Source organism: Trachemys scripta, chromosome 3, assembly GCF_013100865.1.
Source record: "Trachemys scripta elegans isolate TJP31775 chromosome 3, CAS_Tse_1.0, whole genome shotgun sequence".
Lineage (NCBI taxonomy): Eukaryota > Metazoa > Chordata > Testudines > Emydidae > Trachemys > Trachemys scripta.
The window spans coordinates 197,557,047-197,579,134 of NC_048300.1; the positions used below are offsets into that span (position 1 = coordinate 197,557,047).

The following is a 22,088-nucleotide window of genomic DNA, read 5'->3' on the forward strand; positions in this document are numbered from 1 at the left end:
AAGGATGTCTGGACAAGGCAGTGTCATGTCCCTGCTTGTCCTCAGGCCTGTGTGTGTCTGTGAACTGAGAACCTTATAGTTTCCCCAACCACCTGGACAGTTGCCCCTCAGGATTCCTAATTCTAAAGAGCTGTTTGGAGGAATGCATGGACTGCCCTGACAACCAATTTTCTCCCATACAGATAGTGGTGAAATAGATTGAATCACTACCAAGAAATCCTTCCTGGTGGCATGGTGGTTTCTCTTAGCAGGACTCTGACTGTTGCTGTAATAACAATACTGCCCTCAAGCCATAAGCACTGGCCTGTGTCTGATATGAATTTTGAGACACAGGTGGGCTAAGACAGGAGTGGTCACAAGGGCTCTGTTGAACTCTGCAAGGGCAAATACCAAGTTACATTTAGGTAGCTACTGAAATGGTTTCCCTTTCTCACCCAGCCCATGCAACTGTTTTGCAATACTGGCAAACCCATGAATGAACTTTGTATACCTCTAGGGAGTACTGGGAGGGGCAGGTCTAGGCCTGCTCAAGACTAAAAGCCCATCCCCTCAACCGAGGGAGAGGAACCACTAAGCCCAGGCCACAATTGAGTTTGGGGGTCAATGAATAACAAAACCGGGACAGGAGCAAAGGTCACAGCCCAAAACAAGGGATCCAGAAGGGGACACTAAGCACAGAACCCGTGACAGCACCCCACTGCTCCTCAAAGGAGTCACTGGATGCTGCCCATACAAGCTCTGCTGGTAGATGTGATTAAAAAAAAGGACCAGAAACAGGCCCCCCCCCCGTTGCAGAGCCCCACCCCCTGTCAAGTTTTCTCCTTCTGGTCCAGTGGACGGCCATCTTGGCCAGTGCCAAGAGGAGGTTGATGAGGTCTCGTGACTTTTTGGAGCCCCAGAGGGGGTGTGCAAATACAAGGAAGTGTAGGGGAAAATCACAGCCAGGACCTCGGCAAGAGGTTCTCATAGACTATCAGGGTTGGAAGGGACCTCAGGAGGTCATCTAGTCCAACCCCCTGCTCAAAGCAGGCCCAATCCCCAGACAGATTTTTTTCCCCAGATCCCTAAATGGCCCCCTCAAGGATTGAACTCACAACCCTGGGTTTAGCAGGCCAATGCTCAAACCACTGAGCTATCCCTCCTCGCTCTGGAGGAGCGTGAAGAGGGGCTGTCGCCTGATGCACTCTACGCAGTTGTGTGCCAGGGTCTCCCTTTCACTGGAGAAGGGGCAGGTGCCGGGGAACTCCGTCAACTGCACCACCCACACGCCCATGCTCCCGGCTCCATGGAGAAGCTACTAACCGAATCCCCAGCAGGCCCTGGGACTAGGGTGAAATATCAGCTGGCCCACCAGTGTTCCTCACACTCCACAGGTGACCCACACAAGAGCGAAGACGTGGCTGGTATGGAGCATAAACATGTAGAGATGTTTGTGGGGCGTGGTTTGGAGACAGACTGAGTGGATGGCATTCAGCCAACTCAGGTGGTGTACGGGAGCCATCTGGAGGGCTTGCAGGGCAGAGACCTGACAATGAGCACTGGGTGGGGAGCACCATCCTGCAGGACCTGCTCGATATAAGTGAGAGAGAACCAAGGTGCAAGACTGCCCTCACCTCCTGGAGCACGACAGGACACGCAGAGTGGGCAATCCCATTTGCTGGCCAAGCACTACAGGGTCCATCCAATTCCTTTAGTGTAGTCCAGGAAGTCTCCGATTCTGGTGACATCAGCCAGGACCATCAGTTACTCCAGTCCTAAATAAAGGTCTGCAAATATGTTAGGTCGTTTGGTGGAGGTTTTTATTCCAGGGACAGATGACTACTAGGGACGGTACTGAGATCCCCAACCTCATTTCACTTGTAACCTTTTACAGTCAGCTTTGAACGTGATCTTCCAAGGCCAGTCAGAAGAACCCACAGCAGCAACTTAGCCCCTTCACAGGACCTCTTCAAGACAAACCTCTCCAGAAGAAATAAGGTTCTGTCTGTGGCATTTACATGTGGTGTAATAGTAACCTCGGTGGCCACTGAGGTTAAGTGGAGGCTGATGATCTGTAGTTCAAGAGAAAAGTGACAGTGTGGATTTGGATCAGGAAGTGGCATTCATGAAACATGCTAGATTCCCCAGCTTTGGGGCTCCCAATTGTATAGGGGCAGAGATGATATTTCTACCTGTTCCCTACCAGTGAAAACATTCAGTTATGGGGTAAGCAATCGTGTCTCTCTAAGAACTAATAGTGGGACCACAAAATAGGTATTGTAGTAAATAGCAGATAGCTAGTGACACATCAGGGCCCTAAATGGGATTTTCTGAAGTTCTTAGCATTGGTCTACCTCTGCTCCCACAGAAGTCAAGATGATTTTCCCCACTGACTTCAATAGGAACAGAAATAGGTCAATGCCAAGTGGTTTTGATCTCCTCTGGAGTATTTTCTTTGCAGAAAGGGTCTGACAATAGGCAACCCATTGCCTTGAAAATGATTTCTGAACAGTTGTTATTCAGGGTGGATCAATGTGTTACACCTTAAGCCTCCTACAGGGACAACGCAATTGGGACATTCTGTGTTTAGTTTCTTAGAAAATGGTAAGTGTGTTACATAGAAAGGGTAGTGACTCCTGTCACAAAACAGACCCTGATGCAACCTTGATCTACATAACCTGATTGTGTTTTTCAGTGAAACAATATAGTTGGTTTCACACCCTGTGGCGTGATGCATCAGATCCATAAATCCGCCTGCTCTCAACCCCACTGCATCCTGGGAAGTGAACGATGCAGCAGGTGTAGCGATGTATATGTTTCAATCATGTTGCCTGTATTCTATCCCATCAAAGCTCTAGAGGCAGAACTGATGCCACAAAGGAGATCCGCAAACCCTATCCTCTCTCATGGGACTTTAAGGGAAACAACAAAAGAATAAAAATAATCTAAAATTAAAACTAGACCTGGAGTACAGGGTAACTCTTGGATGGAAAAACCTAGCAGCTACCACACAGAATGACGCTTCAGGGCAAGCTATGGGCTTAGACAACTAGAGTATGCTGCCACTGCCACTCGACTAGATAGCCCATTCTCAGCTCATGCAATCACCGCCACTACTAAAATGTCAGCACACCTACAAGAGATCAGCTCTTGGACGAAGAGCAGATGGCTCAAGCTGAACCCAGGCAAGACCGAAGTGATGCTGGGTGGAAAGGAGAAATGCTTCGAACAGCTGGTCGAGTCGCTGTCTCCATCTTCCATTGAAGACTCACAGCCCCCGTTGGTCAAAGTGGTGGGTGCCTCAGGATCCTACTTGTCTCCTGGATAACCAGGTAGCATCAGTTTAAAAAAAAAAAAAAGCCGCCTTTACCTCTAGCTTGCTAGGAAACTTCATCCCCGATGAGGGCCTGGCCACAGGGCTCCAGGCGTTTGCACCTCGGGGTTGGATTATGGTAATTCTTTGCATCTAAAGTTGAATGTGAAGACGATGCACAGGCTTTCTGCCTCCTCCATGACTGAGGCCATTGCGAGCACATCAGGCATGTGCTCAGGTTCCCCCATCAGCTTCTGATACACCAGTTTAAGGTCTGAGTTCTCATTTTCAAAGCAATTCATTGAGCTCGCTCCAGCTTCAACCAAAGACCAAATTTCCATCTATGAACTACCATGGCAGCTGCGTCCCTCTCGGACAATGCAGCTCCCACAGCCCGGGACAAAGCATTCTTTAGCAAGGGGACCCCGCTAAGGAACAATCTTCCAGAGGACAGTAGGCAAATTCAGACTCTCACTGACCTACATTGCAAAGCCTTCCTCTTTGAGAAAGAAACTCCACTCTGTAATGCTCATAAATCAAACACCCCGTTTATACCCAAACCCCGACCAACTCCACCCCTCCCCCAAAAAGAAAAGGAAGAACCCAAAAACCTACTCCAAGCAGAATTTTGACCTCTAAAAAGATGTGCTAGAGATTCCATGAAGTCCACTCAGGGTTTCGTTACTGATTTTATGTGGAAGGGGCTCAGATGCTCCAGTGATGGGCATCAGTATAAAACCCTAAAATAGGTAAGTGTTCAGAGACCTATTATTCCTTTAGCTTTGGCTCAGGCCATAGATTTATAGGTACAGGGGACTGGTTAATTTAGCCTCTCCCTAGTATAGAGCCCTCTGTTCAGAGCCCTCCTTTGCCCACAAAGCCAAGTTCAGTATTAAGTTTTATGCTAGACCTAGCAAAGATTTATCACCATCGAACCTGGCAGCTCAGCAGTGGGGTAGAAAAGAGGGGTGTTAGAAGTGATTCGAACTGCAATCAAACATGAACAGTAAAGAACTTTCTCACTAGGATAAGTTACAGGGGTCAAGAGAAATACACAGTGCTGCTTTTGTTTTAAACTCAGTTTTGCTTTATAAAAATACACAGCTTAAAAGTACATCAAGTCTCTAGATAAGACATGCACGCGTAGCGTCATTTCAGTGTTTCCAGTCAGTTCATGTAAACAACAAAAGCAGACATAAATTCAACCAATAGAATAAAAGGTATTTTTATAAGAGTAAAACACAGTGCAGTCACAGTTTATATATCCAACAATCCAGAAGGGGTAAGGGCATCCCTGAACATAGGAAGTATTTCTGAACAACAATCTGCCATTAACAAGACTCTTCCTAGAATTATGGCTTGGAATTGCACCATCCAGCAGCAGAATTATTTATCCTTCCTTCCTGGAAAATACACAGAGAACTAGGTTTGAAGCCAGAATCAAGTGGTTTCCCTAGCATGGGAGATGAGAAGGCCTCCAAAAAGCTTAAGAATGTAGACTAACCTAGTTCCACGTACTCCAATGCTGATTTAACACCAGCACAGGATCTGCCCCGTAACATTTGAATTTGCTTTCGGAGAGAAGAAATGTTGCTAATTTAAAAATAAAGTTAACCTTATGGAGCAATGTCTCAAATGATTATTTATATGTCTGAGGTATAACAGCTGCTTTTCAGCAGATCTCTTCTCTCCCCCCCAATCTGGCATCAGAAACCTGGTGTTGATCAAAATAATGTAGTCTTATGAAATTCGCAGCCAAACAAACAAACAAATCAACCTTTAAATTGCTTTTGGCAGCGCTGGAGGGAGAGACAGAAAAGTTGCCTTGAAAGTGAGAGGGAAAGGATGTCTTGAATTGCACCAACTGCATGAAATAATGGATTTTAAGAACGGAAAACTCCGTTGTGGGGTGCGTGTGTGGAATTTGTCTTTAATTTCCCGCTGTTTAATACTTTCATAGCTTCAAGCCTCTGTCCCCTACTGATTGTCCTTTTCTAGCTGGCACCCATGGAAATGCAAGGGAGAAAGCGGATTAGCTGAGGCAGACCCATAGCGGGAGCGCACAGCTTTGTTTCTGTGTGGTTCCAGCAAAAATCATGGCTATAGTTTCTCAGGAAGAGCGCAATGGCCAAATTCTGAGCCTAAACTACTGACCACAGCCTTGTAAGAATTAGGTCGCGACGTCAGGAGAACTCTGACTAAATGAGATGCCCAGAATGCAACACAATATGCAAGACCAAGAAAACAGCATGTGAAAATACAAAGAAGCGGCACCCGGGTTTATGGCAATTTTATCTTGCACGACATTCACAATGGTCAGAAGACTGAACTTGTAATCTAGCAGGTTAAGCAGGGGGAGAGACTTATTTGAAGTGAGAGAAAATACACCCACAAGCAAAGCCTACTCTCCACATCACATATGATACAGTGTCAAAGTTTAAAGTGCACAGGTGGATCAATATACAACGGGTGGTGCTCTCATTTTTGGCTTGGAAGTCTCACCCTGGACATTTCGTAAGAGCTAAAGCATTCCCTTCACACCACCATCAAATGAGTGCAATGGTTTTGCTGCCCTACCAGAAGAGATGATTGCTATTTCCAGCACTGTCACAAACACAAACACGCACCTCCAGTCTCACAAATGTCCTAACCCCATTTGCTCTGGTACCCCTAGGAAGCTGCATTACTTGCATGCAGATTTGCAGTGGAGGAATTTTAAAGGGAATGAACGAAGTGTGCAAGGCTTGGGTGCCAAAAGAAGGGGCTCTGTTTTCAGAGGTGCACAACAAAACCTGGGCCTGTATTTTCCTGAAAGAATTCCTCCGTGTGTTAGTTTCCTCATCCTACATGCAAGGGCTTTGGGGGCACACTGTTCACTTGAACAACCCCATCAGGACAGGCTTGTACCCACTGGTACCTTAATCAGTATCATGCCAAGTTTGTGGAGGTTCTGGGCTGGCCTGTGGTCGTGAACCTGCCTTCGGGGAGAGGTGGGAGTGGCTCTACGTGGGCAGCGGCAGCAACACCCTTTAAGGGCGCAGTGTGCCCTTCCCAATAAAGCAGCCTGCCCGTAGCAGATGCTGGATCTGCAGCCCTACCCTGGCAGGGTTGGTGCCCGAGCCCCCAGCAACTTGCAATCTGAGAGGAGAGAAGGACAGAGATTGTTCCTGCTATTTGAGCAGCAATGCTGGAGCAGAGGGATGAGGACGACAGACAATTCCTTGCTCCCTTTCCTCCCCAGGCAGGTTTAAGCACCATCTAATCCTTAATCTTTCCTCAGGCACATCTCTCCTGTTGGGTTTGATATTTCCAGGAGTGAAGTTTCTGCAGCCTGGCTCCGAGACAGAGAAATAACCAAGCTTTTTGCTGTGAAAGTCAGACTGCCTTTGACTTCTGCAGGCTCAGGATAGGTGGTGCTGCTTAGCACACGAGGAAACATAGAATTGGCTCGTCCCTATGAAATAACTTAGTCTTAGGGGCCATTTCCTAGACGTGCCAGACAGGAGAGGGGCACTCTGCTCCCTGTGAAGTCAACCGGAGCTCAGGGTGCTCGGCATTTCAGGCCCATGCTGCTGAAACAGGAATCTGGAGCAAGCTCAGGTGCGCCGGGGTGAATATTGTTTTGTCCAATCTTAGGGCATAGGATTCCCTGGTGCATTGTGCTCAGCCTCTCCCTGCGGACAGTCGGCCCACAGGCGCGTGGCATTTGGTTTTAAACACTCACGTCCCGGATTTCATCCCCGCTGTGCTCTCTTTAGGGAATTCGCTGGGCTTTTGGCATAGGCACAAAGAGCAAAGGCCTCTGCCCTCAAGCCACATTCGAGAAGCTGCATTCCTCTGCCCTCCCCTCCCCAGCGATAGTGCTTCCCAGTCTGGCTGGAGAAGGGTTCTCTCCCACCAGGGACAATTCACTGCCCATCCAAGTTCCATATTGGGCCCTTACTTAAGAGGCTAAGATATGGGCAGGCTTATGTCCTGTTGTGACCAAGAAGTCAGCCCCTGATCCCACGTGTCTAACACAGAGGTCACTGACATTCTCTACTAGTTTCAAGGAATCAGGGACCATAACCTGAGGTTCCTTGGACCTCAGAGGTATTTGTAGCTGCCTCTGCCGGCGTCCTGCCTCTGAATCTAGAGCAAACACAGAGCCGATGCTGTAGGCTGATCATTCAGGCCACAGCACACGGGACTTGTTTGTGCTGGAGTAGGCCAGATTACTCTTGCTGTTTTTAGCATTGGGATAAACAACCACAATGATGGGCTCGAAGCCAGCCCCTCCCACTCATCTAAGCAGAGGCCTCGAGGGCCAGTAATGCCTAGCAGGGGAGACTTCGTTCAAGAATTCACCTGAAACAAGACCGGGGGCCAAATCCATTGTTGGTGAGAACTTGTGCAACACCACTGTCTTCAGGGGCGCTGCACCTGCTTACGCCAACCATGAACCTGGGCCTCAGACTCAGTCAGGAACTTGCTCAAGGCTGGGTGCATGGGACACAGCTCCTCTGGTCAGCTCTCAACCTAGAAAGAAACTGGCGCATGGTGAAACGCAGCTACCGAGGGCCAACTCCTGTTCCTACGGCAGTTAGTGGAAGCAGGAGGAGGCCCCTAGTTTCCATTACTAAGACAGTAACGGGTGCTGGGGAGGAGAGGGTTGCCCTGGTCAACTGGCTCTCCAGGAACTGTGGGCATGGGGTCCACCAGGGTGGGTTTTCCGGCTCCGTCCTCTATTTGATGTTTTTGAGAAGCGCCGTCCGCGCATTCACGACAGCTTTGAAAGCGTCCTCGCTGCCGGGAGCCACGCACTTGTCCGGATGGAGCAGCACTGCCAGCTTCCGATAGGCTTTGTTCACCTCGTCCCTAGGAGAGACGAGACAATCATCAGCAAGAGGGTGACGTCCGGAGCCCTTCCTTTATGTACTGCTCCCAGCTGCCATGTTAGGAGGCACCCATCAGCCCTCACTCCCTGCTCGGGAGACAGACTATCGGGGGGAGGGGGGGAGAAGAGCAGTGGAGGCACAGAGTTGTTCCCATTCTAACCTTCCCCACTCCCGGCTCTTTGCAGTTGCTCATAAATATCCAAACTTTTCCCTCTCAGGCTGAAATCTTCCAGGCTTGGACTGTGCCTGAAGGTAAATTATGATGGGAAGCGAGAGGAAAAGCATGCTGACGGCTTCTCAGCACAAGATAAGTGGAAAGAAAAAAAACATTCTTCCCAGATGTTTGCAAACAGCCCTCCAACCAGACCAGCTGGGCTTTGCAAGCTGAAGTTTGGCAAGGAAGCGACCCTCCCATCTTTTCATGTACAGTAACTCCTCACTTAAAGTCGTCCCGCTTAACTAGGGTGACTAGACAGCAAATGTGAAAAATCGGGACAGGGGATGGGGGGTAATAGGAACCTATATAAGAAAAAGACCCAAAAATCGGGACTGTCCCTATAAAATCGGGACATCTGGTCACCCTATGCTTAACGTTGTTTTGTTGTTATGTTGCTGATCAATTAGAGAACATGCTTGTTTAAAGTTGTGCAATGCTCCACTCTTACGTTGTTTGGCTGCCTACTTTCTCCACAGTTGGCAGCCTCCCTACGCCCCCTCCCACCTCCCCCAGTGCCTCCCACCTGCCGGCAGACCCCGCGGATCAGTGCCTTCCCCCTCCTCCCACCTGCCGGCAGACGCCGCGGATCAGCGTCTTCCCCCTCCTCCCCCCGCCTCCTGCAATCAGCTGGCTTGTGGTGTTTTGGAGGCAGGAGGGAGAGGGGACGAGCGAGGACTCTGTGCGCAGGCTCCCCCTCCCTCCCCAACGCGGCAAGCCAGCTAATTGCCCCGGGCAGGATGGAGGGGGGAGAAGCGAGGACTCAGCGCGCCTCCCCCTTCCCTCCCGTGGCACTCAGCTGGCTTGTGGCATTTAGAAGGGAGGGGAGGAAGGGGGGAGGAGCCAGGACGCAGCATGCGAAGTAAAGGGGGAGGAGGTGGGGGGGGAAGAGGCGGGTCAAGGGTGTGGGCCTGGGGGGAAGGGATGGAATGGGCGGGCTGAGGGTTGAGCCCCCAGCCCCTGCTGCTTGCAGAGTAGGGGAAACTGCCCTGGAACCTAACCCCCCCCCCATTTACATTAATTCTTATGGGGAAACTGGATTCGCTTAACATCGTTTCACTTAAAGTTGCATTTTTCAGGAACATAATTACAACGTTAAGTGAGGAGTTACTGTACTGTACTGTGTGTGTGTGTATATACACACACACATACATATATATACACACATATCATAGAATATCAGGGTTGGAAGGGACCTCAGGAAGTATCTAGTCCAACCCCCTGCTCAAAGCAGGACCAATTCCTAACTAAATTATCCCAGCCAGGGCTTTGTCAAGCCTGACCTTAAAAACCTCTAAGGATGGAGATTCCACCACCTCCCTAGGTAACCCATTCCAGTACTTCACCACCCTCCTAGTGAAACAGTGTTTCCTAATATCCAACCTAAACTTCCCCCACTGTAACTTGAGACCATTACTACTTGTTCTGTCATCTGCTACCCCTGAGAACAGTCTAGATCCATCCTCTTTGGAACCCCCTTTCAGGTAGTTGAAAGCAGCTATCAAATCCCCCCTCATTCTTCTCTTCTGCAGACTAAACAATCCCAGTTCCCTCTGCCTCTTCTCGTAAGTCATGTGCTCCAGCCCCTAATCATTTTTGTTGCCCTCCGCTGGACTCTTTCCAATTTTTCCACATCCTTCTTGTAATGTGGGGCCCAAAACTGGACACAGTACTCCAGATGAGGCCTCACCAATGTCGAATAGAGGGGAATGATCACGTCCCTCGATCTGCTGGCAATGCCCCTACTTATACATCCCAAAATGCCGTTAGCCTTCTTGGCAACAAGAGCACACTGTTGACTCATATCCAGCTTCTTGTCCACTGCAATCCCTAGGTCCTTTTCTGCAGAACTGCAGCCTAGCCATTCGGTCCCTAGTCTGTAGCAGTGCATGGGATTCTTCTGTCCTAAGCGCAGGACTCTGCACTTGTCCTTGTTGAACCTCATCAGGTTTCTTTTGGCCCAATCCTCTAATTTGTCTAGGTCCCTCTGTATCCTATCCCTACCCTCCAGCGTATCTACCACTCCTCCCAGTTTAGTGTCATCTGCAAACGTGCTGAGAGTGCAGTCCACGCCATCCTCCAGATCATTAATTGAAGATATTGAACAAAACCAACCCCAGGACCGACCCTTGAGGCACTCTGCTTGAAAATGGCTGCCAACTAGACATGGAGCCATTGATCACTACCCGTTTTTTCACTGCCTACTGTATTTTCCACTCCATGTATCTGATGAAGTGGGTTTTAGCCCACGAAAGCGTATGCCCAAATAACTTTGTTAGTCTCTAAGGTGCCACAAGCACTCCTGGTTGTTTTTGCTGATACAGACTAATATGGCTACCCCTCTGAAACCTTTCATAGGAGCAGCAGATGGCTTTGAAAGAACTTGGGTTTGATTTAAGAGTTATGACCATTTCAGACTATTTATGCAGCATGTGCAGATGTTTTTGTGCAAGCTCAGTTCACCTTGGGGTAGAGGGCCAGTGCAGGCCCCTGGAATTAAGTGGCCTTGGGCCGCATCCTATTTGCATACTGAAGAGAAGATACTGTGTCCTGTGTGTTGGAGGGGTGACAGCACTAACTTAGCCTAGTCACCTCACAGCAGTCAGCTGATAGGGAGGAACTAAGGTTGTGGGAAGGGCTCTTGTGGAGCAAGTGAAGTCAGCAATTCCCTTACCGTCAGTTTCTCCTGGCCCTCGTATGTCGGCGTGAGCACCGCCTTCCCCAGCTGCAGAGCTACTAATTTATGCAGGGGGCTAAGGGGCCTGGCGGATGGCAGGTCCTGAACTCTGCCAGAGCAGAAGCAACTTGGAGGGGTCATTTGAAACTTGAATGTATAATGGTGCAGAGGGGGATGCGTAACACACTCTGGCCAGTGGGTTTTACATGTTAAACTATTCTAGACTGTAAGTGCCTCAGGGCAGTTCTCTTCTTGGGCACAATAAATAATCCATTTTGCATTTTAGTACAGCACCTTTCAGCTAAGGATCTCAGAGTGCTTTACAAACATCTGCTGAGCCTCCCAGCACCCTTCTGGGGTAGATACTCTGGGAATTTCAGATAGGGAACTGAGACACAGAGGTGAGTTGACTTGTCCAGGTCACTCAGCAGGAGCCAGGAATCCCAGATTTTCAATCCCCTGCTCTAATCACTTGCAACACTGTGTAGGATGGGTGCTAATGATCACTTCCAACCAGCAGTCAGCCATCTTTAGGAAGACAGGGGAAGTCTTGCAGCTTTTTTGGGAAAAAAACCAAAACACAACAGCAGCAATTTTCACAGAAAGAAGCATTGTGATGGCAAGTGCTTGCCTGCAAGGTGTGGAGAGAAAACAGTAACTTTATGGCAGCACAAAAACTTCCCTACAGCCAGAGAGCAAGGAAAAGATACTGCTTCATCTGTACAAATCTTAACATCTCTCTTGGAGAGATCGTAAGGGCTACTGTCAGACGAACTGAACTGGACAAGGAAGCACCGAGAAAGGACAAAAGATTGTGCAGCTGGTAAGTGTACATAGTCAGAAGATTAGCATCCGTTATAATGCTTTTTTTCATCCCTAGATCCAAAGCACCTGACAATGGAGGCAAATATAATTATCCCCATTTTAACAGATGGGAAAACGAAGGCTCAGAGAGGTGAAGTGGCCAGGAAAGCAGGCCAGTGGCAAAGCCTGGAATAGAAACCTGGTCTCCTCCGGAGCCCCAGTCCAGTTCCCGAACCACTGGACTGCACTGTCTTCTGGTTACTTCACTCTGATCGGTCATGTGGCAAGTCAAGTGAAGCTGTATCTCACCACTGGTATTAATGGCAGGAACGGCCTTGCTGGCTTTAGTGTTATAAGTCCTTAGCACCAGCAGCAACTGTTGAACTTTGCACTGGTAAATCCACAATCTAGATGACCAGAGTTACATCATCCCAGGGGAAAGTACGGACAATGCTACCTAGCACTTTGAAGGTGGCAAGGTGTATTCCATGGGAGGATCTTGAAGTGATTTACCAACATTAGTGAAGCAGGTATTTCGCTCCCTGTTTTATAGACATGGAAATGGAGGCGGAGAAAGATTAAGCGGTTTGCCCAAGGCCACAGAAGAAATAAGAGGTACTAGAGAGGTGTTCAAACAGGTTGTGTTCCCAATCAAACCACTTTCCCTCTCTAGCTGGAAACTCTTACCAGGTTCCTTGTTAATTAAAGGATAGTAGCGTCACTAATTCCAAATCAACACGCTTTTATAGAAAATAGGTCTTATATAAACTTATCTCTCATTTTTGATGAGATTACAAGTTTGGTTGATACAGTAACTGTTGACGTAATACACTTGGGCTTCTGTGAGGCATTTGACCTAGTCTCACATGACATTATGATAAAAAAAAAAATCAATGTAGCTCATATTAAATGTATTAAACATTAACTAGTAGATTGCAAAAAAATATTGTAAATGGGGCATCGTCATTTTAGGGAGGTACTTTGAGTGGGGGTCCCACAGGGATCTGTTCTTGCCCCAAAGCTATTCAATACAGTATCTTCATTGATGATTTGCAAGAAAAGGAGGTGGTATTACCTCTGATCATGCCATTAGTGAGACCAGTGTTGGAATATTGTGTCTAGCTCTGGTGTCCACACCTTAAAAGAGGATAATGAAAAACTGAAAGGGGTTCAGAAGAGAGCTACCAGAATAATATGATATCTGGAAAACCTGCCTTATAGCGAAAGATTTCAGAAACTCAAATCTATTTAGTTTATCCAAGAGAAAGTTAAGACCACTTGATCATAGTGGCCTATAACTACCTACATGGGGAAGAGATTAAGATTAAGCGTTGGAGCCAATGTTTGGAAGTTCAAACTAAACAAATTCCCTAGGGCTGTGGTGGATTCTCCATCACTTGAAGCCTGAGTGTCTTTCTAAAGATCTGATCTAGCTCAAACAGAAGTTACGAGCTTGATGCAGAAATGACTGGGTGAGGTGATTTGGCCTGTGTTCTGCAGGAGTCAGACTAGATGATCACAACAGTCCCTTCTGGCCTTAAAATAAATAAATAAATCTATAACTCTAGTAGCAGTTAATCAAAGACAACTAGGAGAATGTTGAAGCATCCTTTACCTTGTGGCTCCAGGTTTGACTCCCAACATGTCCCAGCTGTCCTTGCTGTTGCGGATCCTCCGAATGGTGTCCGCCTGCTCTTTGGTGAACCCAACGCTCATGCTCGATGTGGGGCGTTTCCCACCATTGTCGCACAGATCAACAATTGCGGAATAGAAGGTCTGCCAACGCAAAGAGGAATTAGCTGAAAGCGTCCCCTCTTTCTGAACGGAAGCCAGCAGCTCCAGTTTATGTAGCTGAGCAATACAGCCATTGTGAGTATATTGAAACACGGGTGGTGACAAGGGCTTGCTGACTCTTAGTGCATGCACTCAAATCTCTAAGACCGCAGAACTTGACACAAGCAACACTGTAACAGAAGTGCTCTGTTGCCTGCCAGAATAGAGAAGACACTCCTACCTATCGCACATGGCTAGTACTATGCTAGGACATCTGGCAGAAAAGCCTCTCTTCTCAGTCAGCTATAGAACCATGTGCCTGGAGTCCTCGCCGTACAGCCAAATCAACCTCTCTCTGAATATTGCTGTTACTAAACAGGAGCTATCAATATGCTGGACTCAGACTAGAAAGGTGGAATTTTACCACGATGCAGCCCTTATTATGAACAGTCAATAGATTCTATAGATCACGGCAATTAATGAACATGCTATTGACAAAAGGAGGTCCCATATGGGGCCTGCATCCTTTTCACTGCCATTTCAAGTTACCTGAAACATCTCATTGATTCCTTCTCCTGTCTGTGCTGAGGTCTCAAAGTAGAGAAACCCCCGGCTTTCTGCCCACAGTCGCCCTTCGCTCTCATCCACGCAGCGGTGCTTGGTGCAGTCAATCTGAGCCCAACGAAGTAGAGAAAAGGAATCAGGTGCAAGGAGACACCCCACATATCCAGGTACAGCAGTCGCAACAGGGCTACCTAGAGGGCTGTAGTTGCCTGGATCCCAAAGGCACTGACTCCTGTTCTAACATCTCACTGTGGCATCAGTGATAGACTTCCCAGAACAGCCTTGGGAGGAAGCCTACATTTTCTTGAGCGGGAGGAGAGGGAATTGAAACAGATGACGATTCTGAAATCATGAACAGAATCTGCACGCAAGACCCAAGATCAGGGTGCTGGGAAACCCTGCAACTACTAGTGTGTAGTGCACAGATTAGCCTCGTAGCCAGTTCCAACACCCACTTTGCACACTGAGTTCATTCCCAGGGGCTCAGCGCAGTTGCTGCTCAACATGCTGCAGCCAGGAATTCCTGGCTCTTCTCTTCCTCATAGCATGGTTTACCTTGTTGGCACAGACAACAAAGACAACGTTTTCCATGTTTCCATGAGGTCCAAGCTCCTGCTTCATCTCAGCCATCCATCCATCCAGTGCATCAAATGACTCCTTTTGGCCAACATCATACACGAGGACAACCCCCTGAGTGTCCTTGTAAAACTCGTTGCGAACCTACCCAGGACAAAAAAGAGTGAGAATGAGTGTGATGGATGCCATCTTGGCGGACACTGGTGACAGGACCAAGGCCCTGCAGAGCTAGAGAACTAAGCTCTGTGTGACTCGCATCCTCTGTGAATGAGGCACAGAGGGGGATGCGTAACACACTCTGGCCAGTGGGTTATACATGTTAAATTATTCTAGACGGTAAGTGCCTCAGGGCAGGGAATCTGGAACCTGTACAGTAAGGCACTGTATATGCACATTTACGGCTCTGGGTAAGTAAGAAATAATATCAGTAATGTTATTTATGGCAGGGAAGGATCAAGGCCTGGTCCATGAGCACAGTACCAGGACCCACCAGAGATTCCTGGGATGTAGTCAGCTTGGACACTGACTCTCTTTTGCGGCCTCAGGCAAGTCACTCAGGTCAGCGCTTTTGGGAATCCACTTCTTTTTGGTTCCCAGCCCCACCTGGCCTAGGACCCCATTTTCAGAAGTACTGAGCACCCACAACCTCAGCTACAGTCAGTGTAAGCTACGGGTGCTCGGGACCTCTGAAAATGAGGCCCTAACTGATTTGCCCAAGGTCACACAGTGAGTCAGGAGCCCTGCCAAGCAGGGGTGGCTCTAGCTTTTTTGCCACCCCAAGCACGGCAGGCAGGCTGCCTTCGGCGGCATGCCTGCAGGCGGTCCCCGGTCCCGCGGATTCGGCGGCATGCCTGCAGGCGGTCCCCAGTCCCGCGGATTCGGCGGCATGCCTGCGGGAGGTCCGCCGGTCCCGCAGCTTCAGCGTACCTGCCGCCGAATCCGCGGACCTCCTGCAGGCAAACTGCCCTCGCACGGACCGGCAGGGCGCCCCCACGGCTTGCCGCCCCAGGCACATGCTTGCTGCGCTGGTGCCTGAAGCCGCTGCTGCTGCTGCCAAGGTTAAAATTCTGGAGTTCCTGGTTCCCAGTCCCATGCTTCATCCACTACACCCTGCTGCCTCCATTACACCATTACAGATTGGCAAGTGCTGGGTAGGTGACGGAGGGCAGGGTGATGGATTTATGTCGGTATCCACACTTACGCTACAGGCAGTCTGGAAATGTGCTTAAGCAGCAATATTTATCAGTCTGCTCCATAGGTGTGAGGTCATTCATAGTATGTCACTTGCACAGCACAACAGTTTAACGGGGGATACAGGAAATACAATTATAACCTCTGAAGCAGTCACTCTGCCAGGGTACGAACGGCTGCAACTATGCTGATCTATGCTTCCTACAGATCTTCTCTGCTACCTGCCTCTTATCATCACTTACCTACTGCTTATGTCTGGCTCAGGGGTCGGCAACGTTTGGCACGCGGCTCACCAGGGTAAGCACCCTGGCGGGCCGGGCCAGTTTATTTACCTGCTGACGCAGCAGGTTCGGCCAGCACATCCCTCACCCGCACCGCTTCCCGCCGCCACCATTGGCCCTGGACGGCGAACCTGCCGCATCAACAGGTAAATAAACTGGCCCGGCCCGCCAGGGTCCTTACCCTGGCGAGCCGTGTGCCAAACATTGCCAACCCCTGGTCTAGCTATATGATCAGAAGTAATCTAGAATCACACTGAGACAGAACAGACCGATTTAATTCCTAACCATGCTGCAGAGAAGAAGCCTTTTCTCCCTTACCTCATAGAAGAAGGGGTGCCCAGCCATGTCAAAGATGTTGACTTTAATCTCACGATCTCTAATTTGCACTCTGAAATGATAGATGAGAAGCATTCAGAAGGGGTATGATGCTCACACAGCATGAACCAATGAAAGAGCTAACTCCCTCCCAATGAGATTCCCAGAGAGTTCCCATTTGACAGTGTCCCATTCTTCAGAGAGAAAAATATCACCAAATCAGTAAGACCAAGGCATTTTTACTGCCCTACTTCAGCTTGATTAAAAAAAAAAAAATACACGAGGGGGGCTTGTGTGGGCGAATAACTGTCGTGCGTGGTAGCCAGTCAACAAAGGGGGACAAAGGCCAGCCAGATCTCTTGCTCTCTTTCCATTACCTTTAGCTGGACAAGAAACCCTCTCCTGTTGATTTCTGTACACACCAGAAAGGGAGCAAAGCATTGAAAAGAAATGATCACTCAATCTCAAGTTGGTCGTACCTAATCAATAATATAACTCAAGCCCTCAAACGCTAGTGATGTTACTATCAAAAAATCACTCAATAGTCAACAGATGAAGATAAGGTCTTCCTGGCCACACTGAACATGCAGTATATTTTATGATACACGTTGAAGGTCATATATAGCGATATTACGGTACATATAGGAACGTAAGAGATCATGTCATTTTGCCATGACTTCTTTCTTAAGATCCCTCTAATGCTCAAGTTTATACTACATTTACTCACTTCTGCTCTTTTCAGCAAATGTCAAATGCAGAACTGATTGGTGAGCCCTAGCACGTGTACACAGCCACCATGGTACAGGGCTTTTCACTTGCAATTCTTATCCATAAAAGTAGCTAGAAAAGGGCACTTACTTGGTGACACCATAGTCGATTCCTATCGTCGCTAAGTATTTGGGAACAAACCTCTTTTCACAGTACCGCTTTATGATACAGCTCTAGAACAAGAAGAGAGGCGAGTATGAACATGTCCGCACCATATCACAGAGAAAGTTGTTTCACACGATTATTGACCGCATTATTGGTATACAGAATCCGTGGCACTTTGCACAACAAGTGAAAACATTGTTACTGTCCTGGAAGGGCAAGGTGGGGGCCCATAACAAACGAATCAACCAAAATAAATAACCTGATTGTGAGCAGAGTTTTATACATCAAGAAGGGAGAAGAGCCAGGGCCTCTATGAAGCCCACTGGGGCTTTGCTATTGCCAATCTATTTTCCACGGAAGGCACTCAGATGCTCTGGTAATGGGCAGCTGTGCAAAACCCCGAGATAGAAAGAGCTGACAATCTATCTGACTTGATGGTGACAAGATGAGGCGCTGGGGATACCACACATAAGGGATATGGTAGAAGGAATGCATCCGATACACAGGCTTGCTTGGGTGGCATGGTAACGTGATGAGGCATACGGGTTGTTTGGTGTGCCTGGCAGGGGACCTCACAACCTTGCTGCACCCCACCCAGCGACATCCCTAGGATGAGGCCTTTAATCGAATTCACAGATCAGAGAGGTTTCTACGTACTCTGCTTCTTGTGCTGCACCCTGAGTGCCCTAAACATTTGAAATGCTAGATGAGGCAAGCCATGTTGTTTGGGACCAACTGTAGGTTGGGTGTAGTAGACCCCTGTAGGCCAGCAAAGAGGATGTTAGAATCTAGCTTAGAAAGCAACAGTGAATGCATTGCAGTCTTAGTGGTGTCAGTAATTTTAAGAGACTAGATTTTGGAATTATTTAGTAAATAAAACTGGCAGTTCTTCACACCAGAATGTGGATGGGAACAAAGGGACAAGGCAAAGGTAACCCTTGGATCATATTCCCCCATGGAAGGTGCTACTTCCTTCTCCTTCTCTCTTTCTTTGAAGGGAGAATCCAACTCTGCACATGCCAGATGTCTCTCAAGTCTCAGTAACACTACTTTGCTCCACCCAGCAAGTAAGGGAAACTTCTCAGACGCAGGAAGGCACCTAGTGAGCAGCGACATTAAAACACAAAATACAGTCCCCCAGGAGAATCCAGCAGGAAACACGTTGTGGGTAGGCGGCTGCTGGCAATAGCTCTGTCTCTATATACTTGAACTGGCCAGCCACTGCAATTACAGAAAGATTAGCCACAAAGCAACTACTCCTGATGCATGCTTGTCTCCTAAGCAGAACCTGCCATTGCCCCATGTAACACTGAGGCTCTGTGCTCGAAATTATTTTGGGGGAAGGAGGGCTAAGAAAATGCAAAATGTGTGTAAAGAGAGGCTAGTTTTATGTGACGATCATTAGGCAGGAGTCAAGACACATGGGTTCTACTCCCAACAGTTCTACTGATTTGCTCCGTGATCCTCAGCATTGCCAAATTCACTCCAAGCAATCAAAGCCAAGGAGTATTCCGGGGAGCCTGTCTCACGAGTTTGGTTTTAAAAAAAAGAGAGTTAAGAGTTGTACATTTTGAGTTCTGCCTCTATGCTTTTAAAGCCTTTAGGAGTCATGTTTTCAAGCTTTTCCCTTCACTCATGAAGGCTCATAGATTCAGACTTTAAGGCCAGAAAGGGACCATTGTGATCATCATGTCTGACCTCCTGCACACTGCAGGCCACGGAACCTCACCCACCCACTCCTGTAATAGACTCCTAACATCTAGCTGAGTTACTGAAGTCCTCAAATCATGGCTTAAAGACTTCAAGTTTCAGAGAATCCACTCTTTACTTTAAACCAGCAAGTGAGCCGTGCCCCATGCTGTAGAGGAAGGCGAACACTGTCAATCTGACCTGGGGGGAAATTCCTTCAGTTAGACCCTAAGCTGGTTGGCGAGCCCCACCATGCAGACACCTGGGAAAGAATTCACTGTAGTAATCCAGAACCCTCCCCATCCAGTGTCCCATCTCCAGCGAAAAAAAGGAGAGTCTCACGTTTTCACATGGCTCCAGAAGCTGGGGATTTAGGAAAGACACCAAATACCACAAGATTCATGCCGTGAAATAAACCCCTCCCTCCAAACACACAACACTGAACATAAGAACAGCCATACTGGGTCAGACCAAAAGTCCATCTAGCCCAGTATCCTGTCTTACAACAGTGGCCAATGCCAGGTGCCCGAGAAGGAATGAACAGAATACGTCATCATCAAGTGATCCATTCCTTGTCGCCCACTGGATTGTCTTGGGCCAGTCCCTTCCCTCCTTGGTGCTGCACTTTGCCCGCTAGCCGGGGATGATACCGCTCATGCCTCATGGGCAACAAGGACAAGGCGGCCTCTGCGGTGGGCTCTAGGGCAGGGGTTCCTGAACTGTGGGCCGCGACAGTCCTGGGTGGTCTGCTGGTGCAGCCATGGGCGGAGTTTGTGGGGGCAGGGGAGGGCATTACAAAGTGGACAGTGACGGAGTGGTGGCTGGCAATGGCCCCTACCCAGGGCCAGAGGAGCCCAGTGCCCACAGCAGGTGGCAGAAGGCAAACAAGGGGCTGGCTGCAAGAGACAGTGGCTCCTAGGGCAGCTGGAAGGTTCACAACCATTCCCGCTCTGAGCCACTGCACCCCGTGATCCATGGGTATCAGGCCCCATGGAGTATTGGCCCCATCGCCCTCCCCCAAGAACCAGGGCTCAGCAGTGCTGCTCTGTCTTCCTCCTGGACAATGCCGTGTTTGGGCCGTCATTAGTAATGGCCAGGCCCGGCTTGAGCACCTGCCTCTGCCCAGCACTGGCAGCCCCTGAACCCTTCCCTTGTTCCTGGGCAGGCGGTGCCTGTCAGGAGCCCCGGGGTGCTGGTAGGTGACTGGGACAGGCCTGCCAGGTGAGGAGCTCAAGGCATTCAGCAGGCTGCTGAGGCAGAGGGTGTCAGCGGGGGCTGGCTGTGGCACCTGCCCGGCCCCTTCCCCCTTTCGCTGGCCGTGGTCCCTGCTGAAGCGAGAGGCCATGCCCGTCTCGTGGTTCCCCTCTCCCTGGTGAACGCGTGGCGGCTCGGGGAGACCAGGCTGCGTGCTAGCAGCCCCCTTGCCTGATTTCCCATTTGATCAGCCAGAGGGGATGATGGCTTATCTGCCTGGTGGGTGAGATGGAAGGGAGCAATATCAGACTGTATACACTCATCGGGAGAGGGAGGGGCACAGTTCAAAGGTTCATCCGCCCCCTGAACAGCTCGACTCACAGCCCCCTCCTGGGCAAGTCCCCCGTTACCCTCAGTCTCCCTCCCGGACGCAGTGGGAAGTGTTAATACTGAGCCGCAATGCCTGTTGCAGCTGCACAAGGGAGCCTCAGGGGAAAAGAATTTGGGAACCCCTGCTCGGGGAGGGGGGAGAAGGGGGGAGTGCCCGCTCGCTGTCTGTCCACCCTGGGGCTCACAGCAGGTGCCACAGCCACCTGCGGAGGGCTGACAGTGGGAGCGGCTCCCACTGTCAGCCTGGGAAGTAGAAGCGGGGACCTGACTGCAGGCCCTGAGGCCTGGGGAGGGTAAAGAATCCTAAGAGGAACAGAGATGAGGCTGGGAGGGGTGATGGGGCTGTACCATGGCAGGTTCTGAGCAGACAGGGTGAGTGCTGGCGGATGAACTGAGGGCAGTGGGGGTCGATGGGGTAGGAGGGCTGAACTGAGGGGGTGGTGATGAGGAGGCTGGGGGACTGAAGCAAGGGGGGGTTGGGTGGGGACAGAACTGACGGGGGACTAGGATTAATTGCTGGGCAGGAGATGGGCAGATGTGGGGGTGAGAGCTCCTGCAGCAGGGGCCCAAATCAGCGTAGCCTGTCCATGCGGGAGAGCGGGCGACACCCACGGTCCCACGCGACGCGCACACCCTGGGCACGGGCAGTTCAAACATCCAGAGACGGGCCTAGAACACAGAGCACGAGCTTTTCTTAGACAATCCAGGGATCTGGGGCCAATCTCATGATTTCCGGGGGTCCGACTCATGACCTTTGATGGCTGGACGTTGGCAATGGGGCCCCAGTGGGGCCAGGACGCCCACGCGGGGGTGTCCGCTCGGGCGGGCGCAGCTCCCAGCCCAGGGCCCAGCGCTGGGGTCACCAGAATGCGAGTCATGGCCCCTGTACTGCTCTGAGCGAGGGAGAGTCTCCTCCCCTCCCCCCCCCCCCCCGACCCGATCCAGGGGGGCAGAGCTCTAAAGCCAACAGGGACGTCAGGACGCCCCGCCCACGAAGGGGCGGGGCACAGAAGCAACGGTCCCGGCCCGCGCCTTCTGGTCCAATGAAAAGAAAGCGTGAGCACCCCGCCCCCTCCACCAGTAAACCACCACTCAGAAGCTCCCCCCCCACAATGCTGGGGTCTGACTGGGTAATGCATATGCATGTCCCGCCTCCACCTGCTGCAGGGTATCCGATTGGACAGCCCGCTTGTCAGTCACTCCCATCGGAGCCAATCCCCTCCCCATCTTGCTTCCACTGCTCCTCACCTTGCCCACCTCGGCGTTGCCCATGGAGATGACTTTGATCCTCAGCGACTTGCGCGTTTCTTTCCGCTTCGGCAGATTCGCCTCCATCCCCGGGAGAGACGAATCTGCCCATAAACACACGCGAGGGCGG

The 22,088-nt window shown here is 49.9% G+C and overlaps 1 protein-coding gene across 2 annotated transcripts; it reads right to left on the minus strand.

Annotated features, from left to right (window-relative positions):
• Positions 1–4,361: 4,361 nt before the first annotated feature.
• On the minus strand, positions 4,362–22,087 carry DNAJC27 (DnaJ heat shock protein family (Hsp40) member C27). 2 transcript variants are annotated; one of them, XM_034766788.1, is made up of 7 exons: positions 21,959–22,087; positions 17,423–17,505; positions 16,568–16,637; positions 14,757–14,921; positions 14,187–14,309; positions 13,480–13,640; positions 4,362–8,149 (listed from the first exon to the last, which is right to left on the minus strand). In XM_034766788.1, exons 1-7 carry the CDS (start codon positions 22,043–22,045, stop codon positions 8,017–8,019), a joined length of 822 nt encoding a protein of 273 aa, XP_034622679.1. In that variant the 5' UTR covers positions 22,046–22,087; the 3' UTR covers positions 4,362–8,016. The 2 variants fall into 2 exon arrangements, with proteins under 2 accessions (XP_034622679.1, XP_034622680.1); XM_034766789.1 differs by having other exon boundaries at positions 21,968–22,084.
• Position 22,088: the final 1 nt, after the last annotated feature.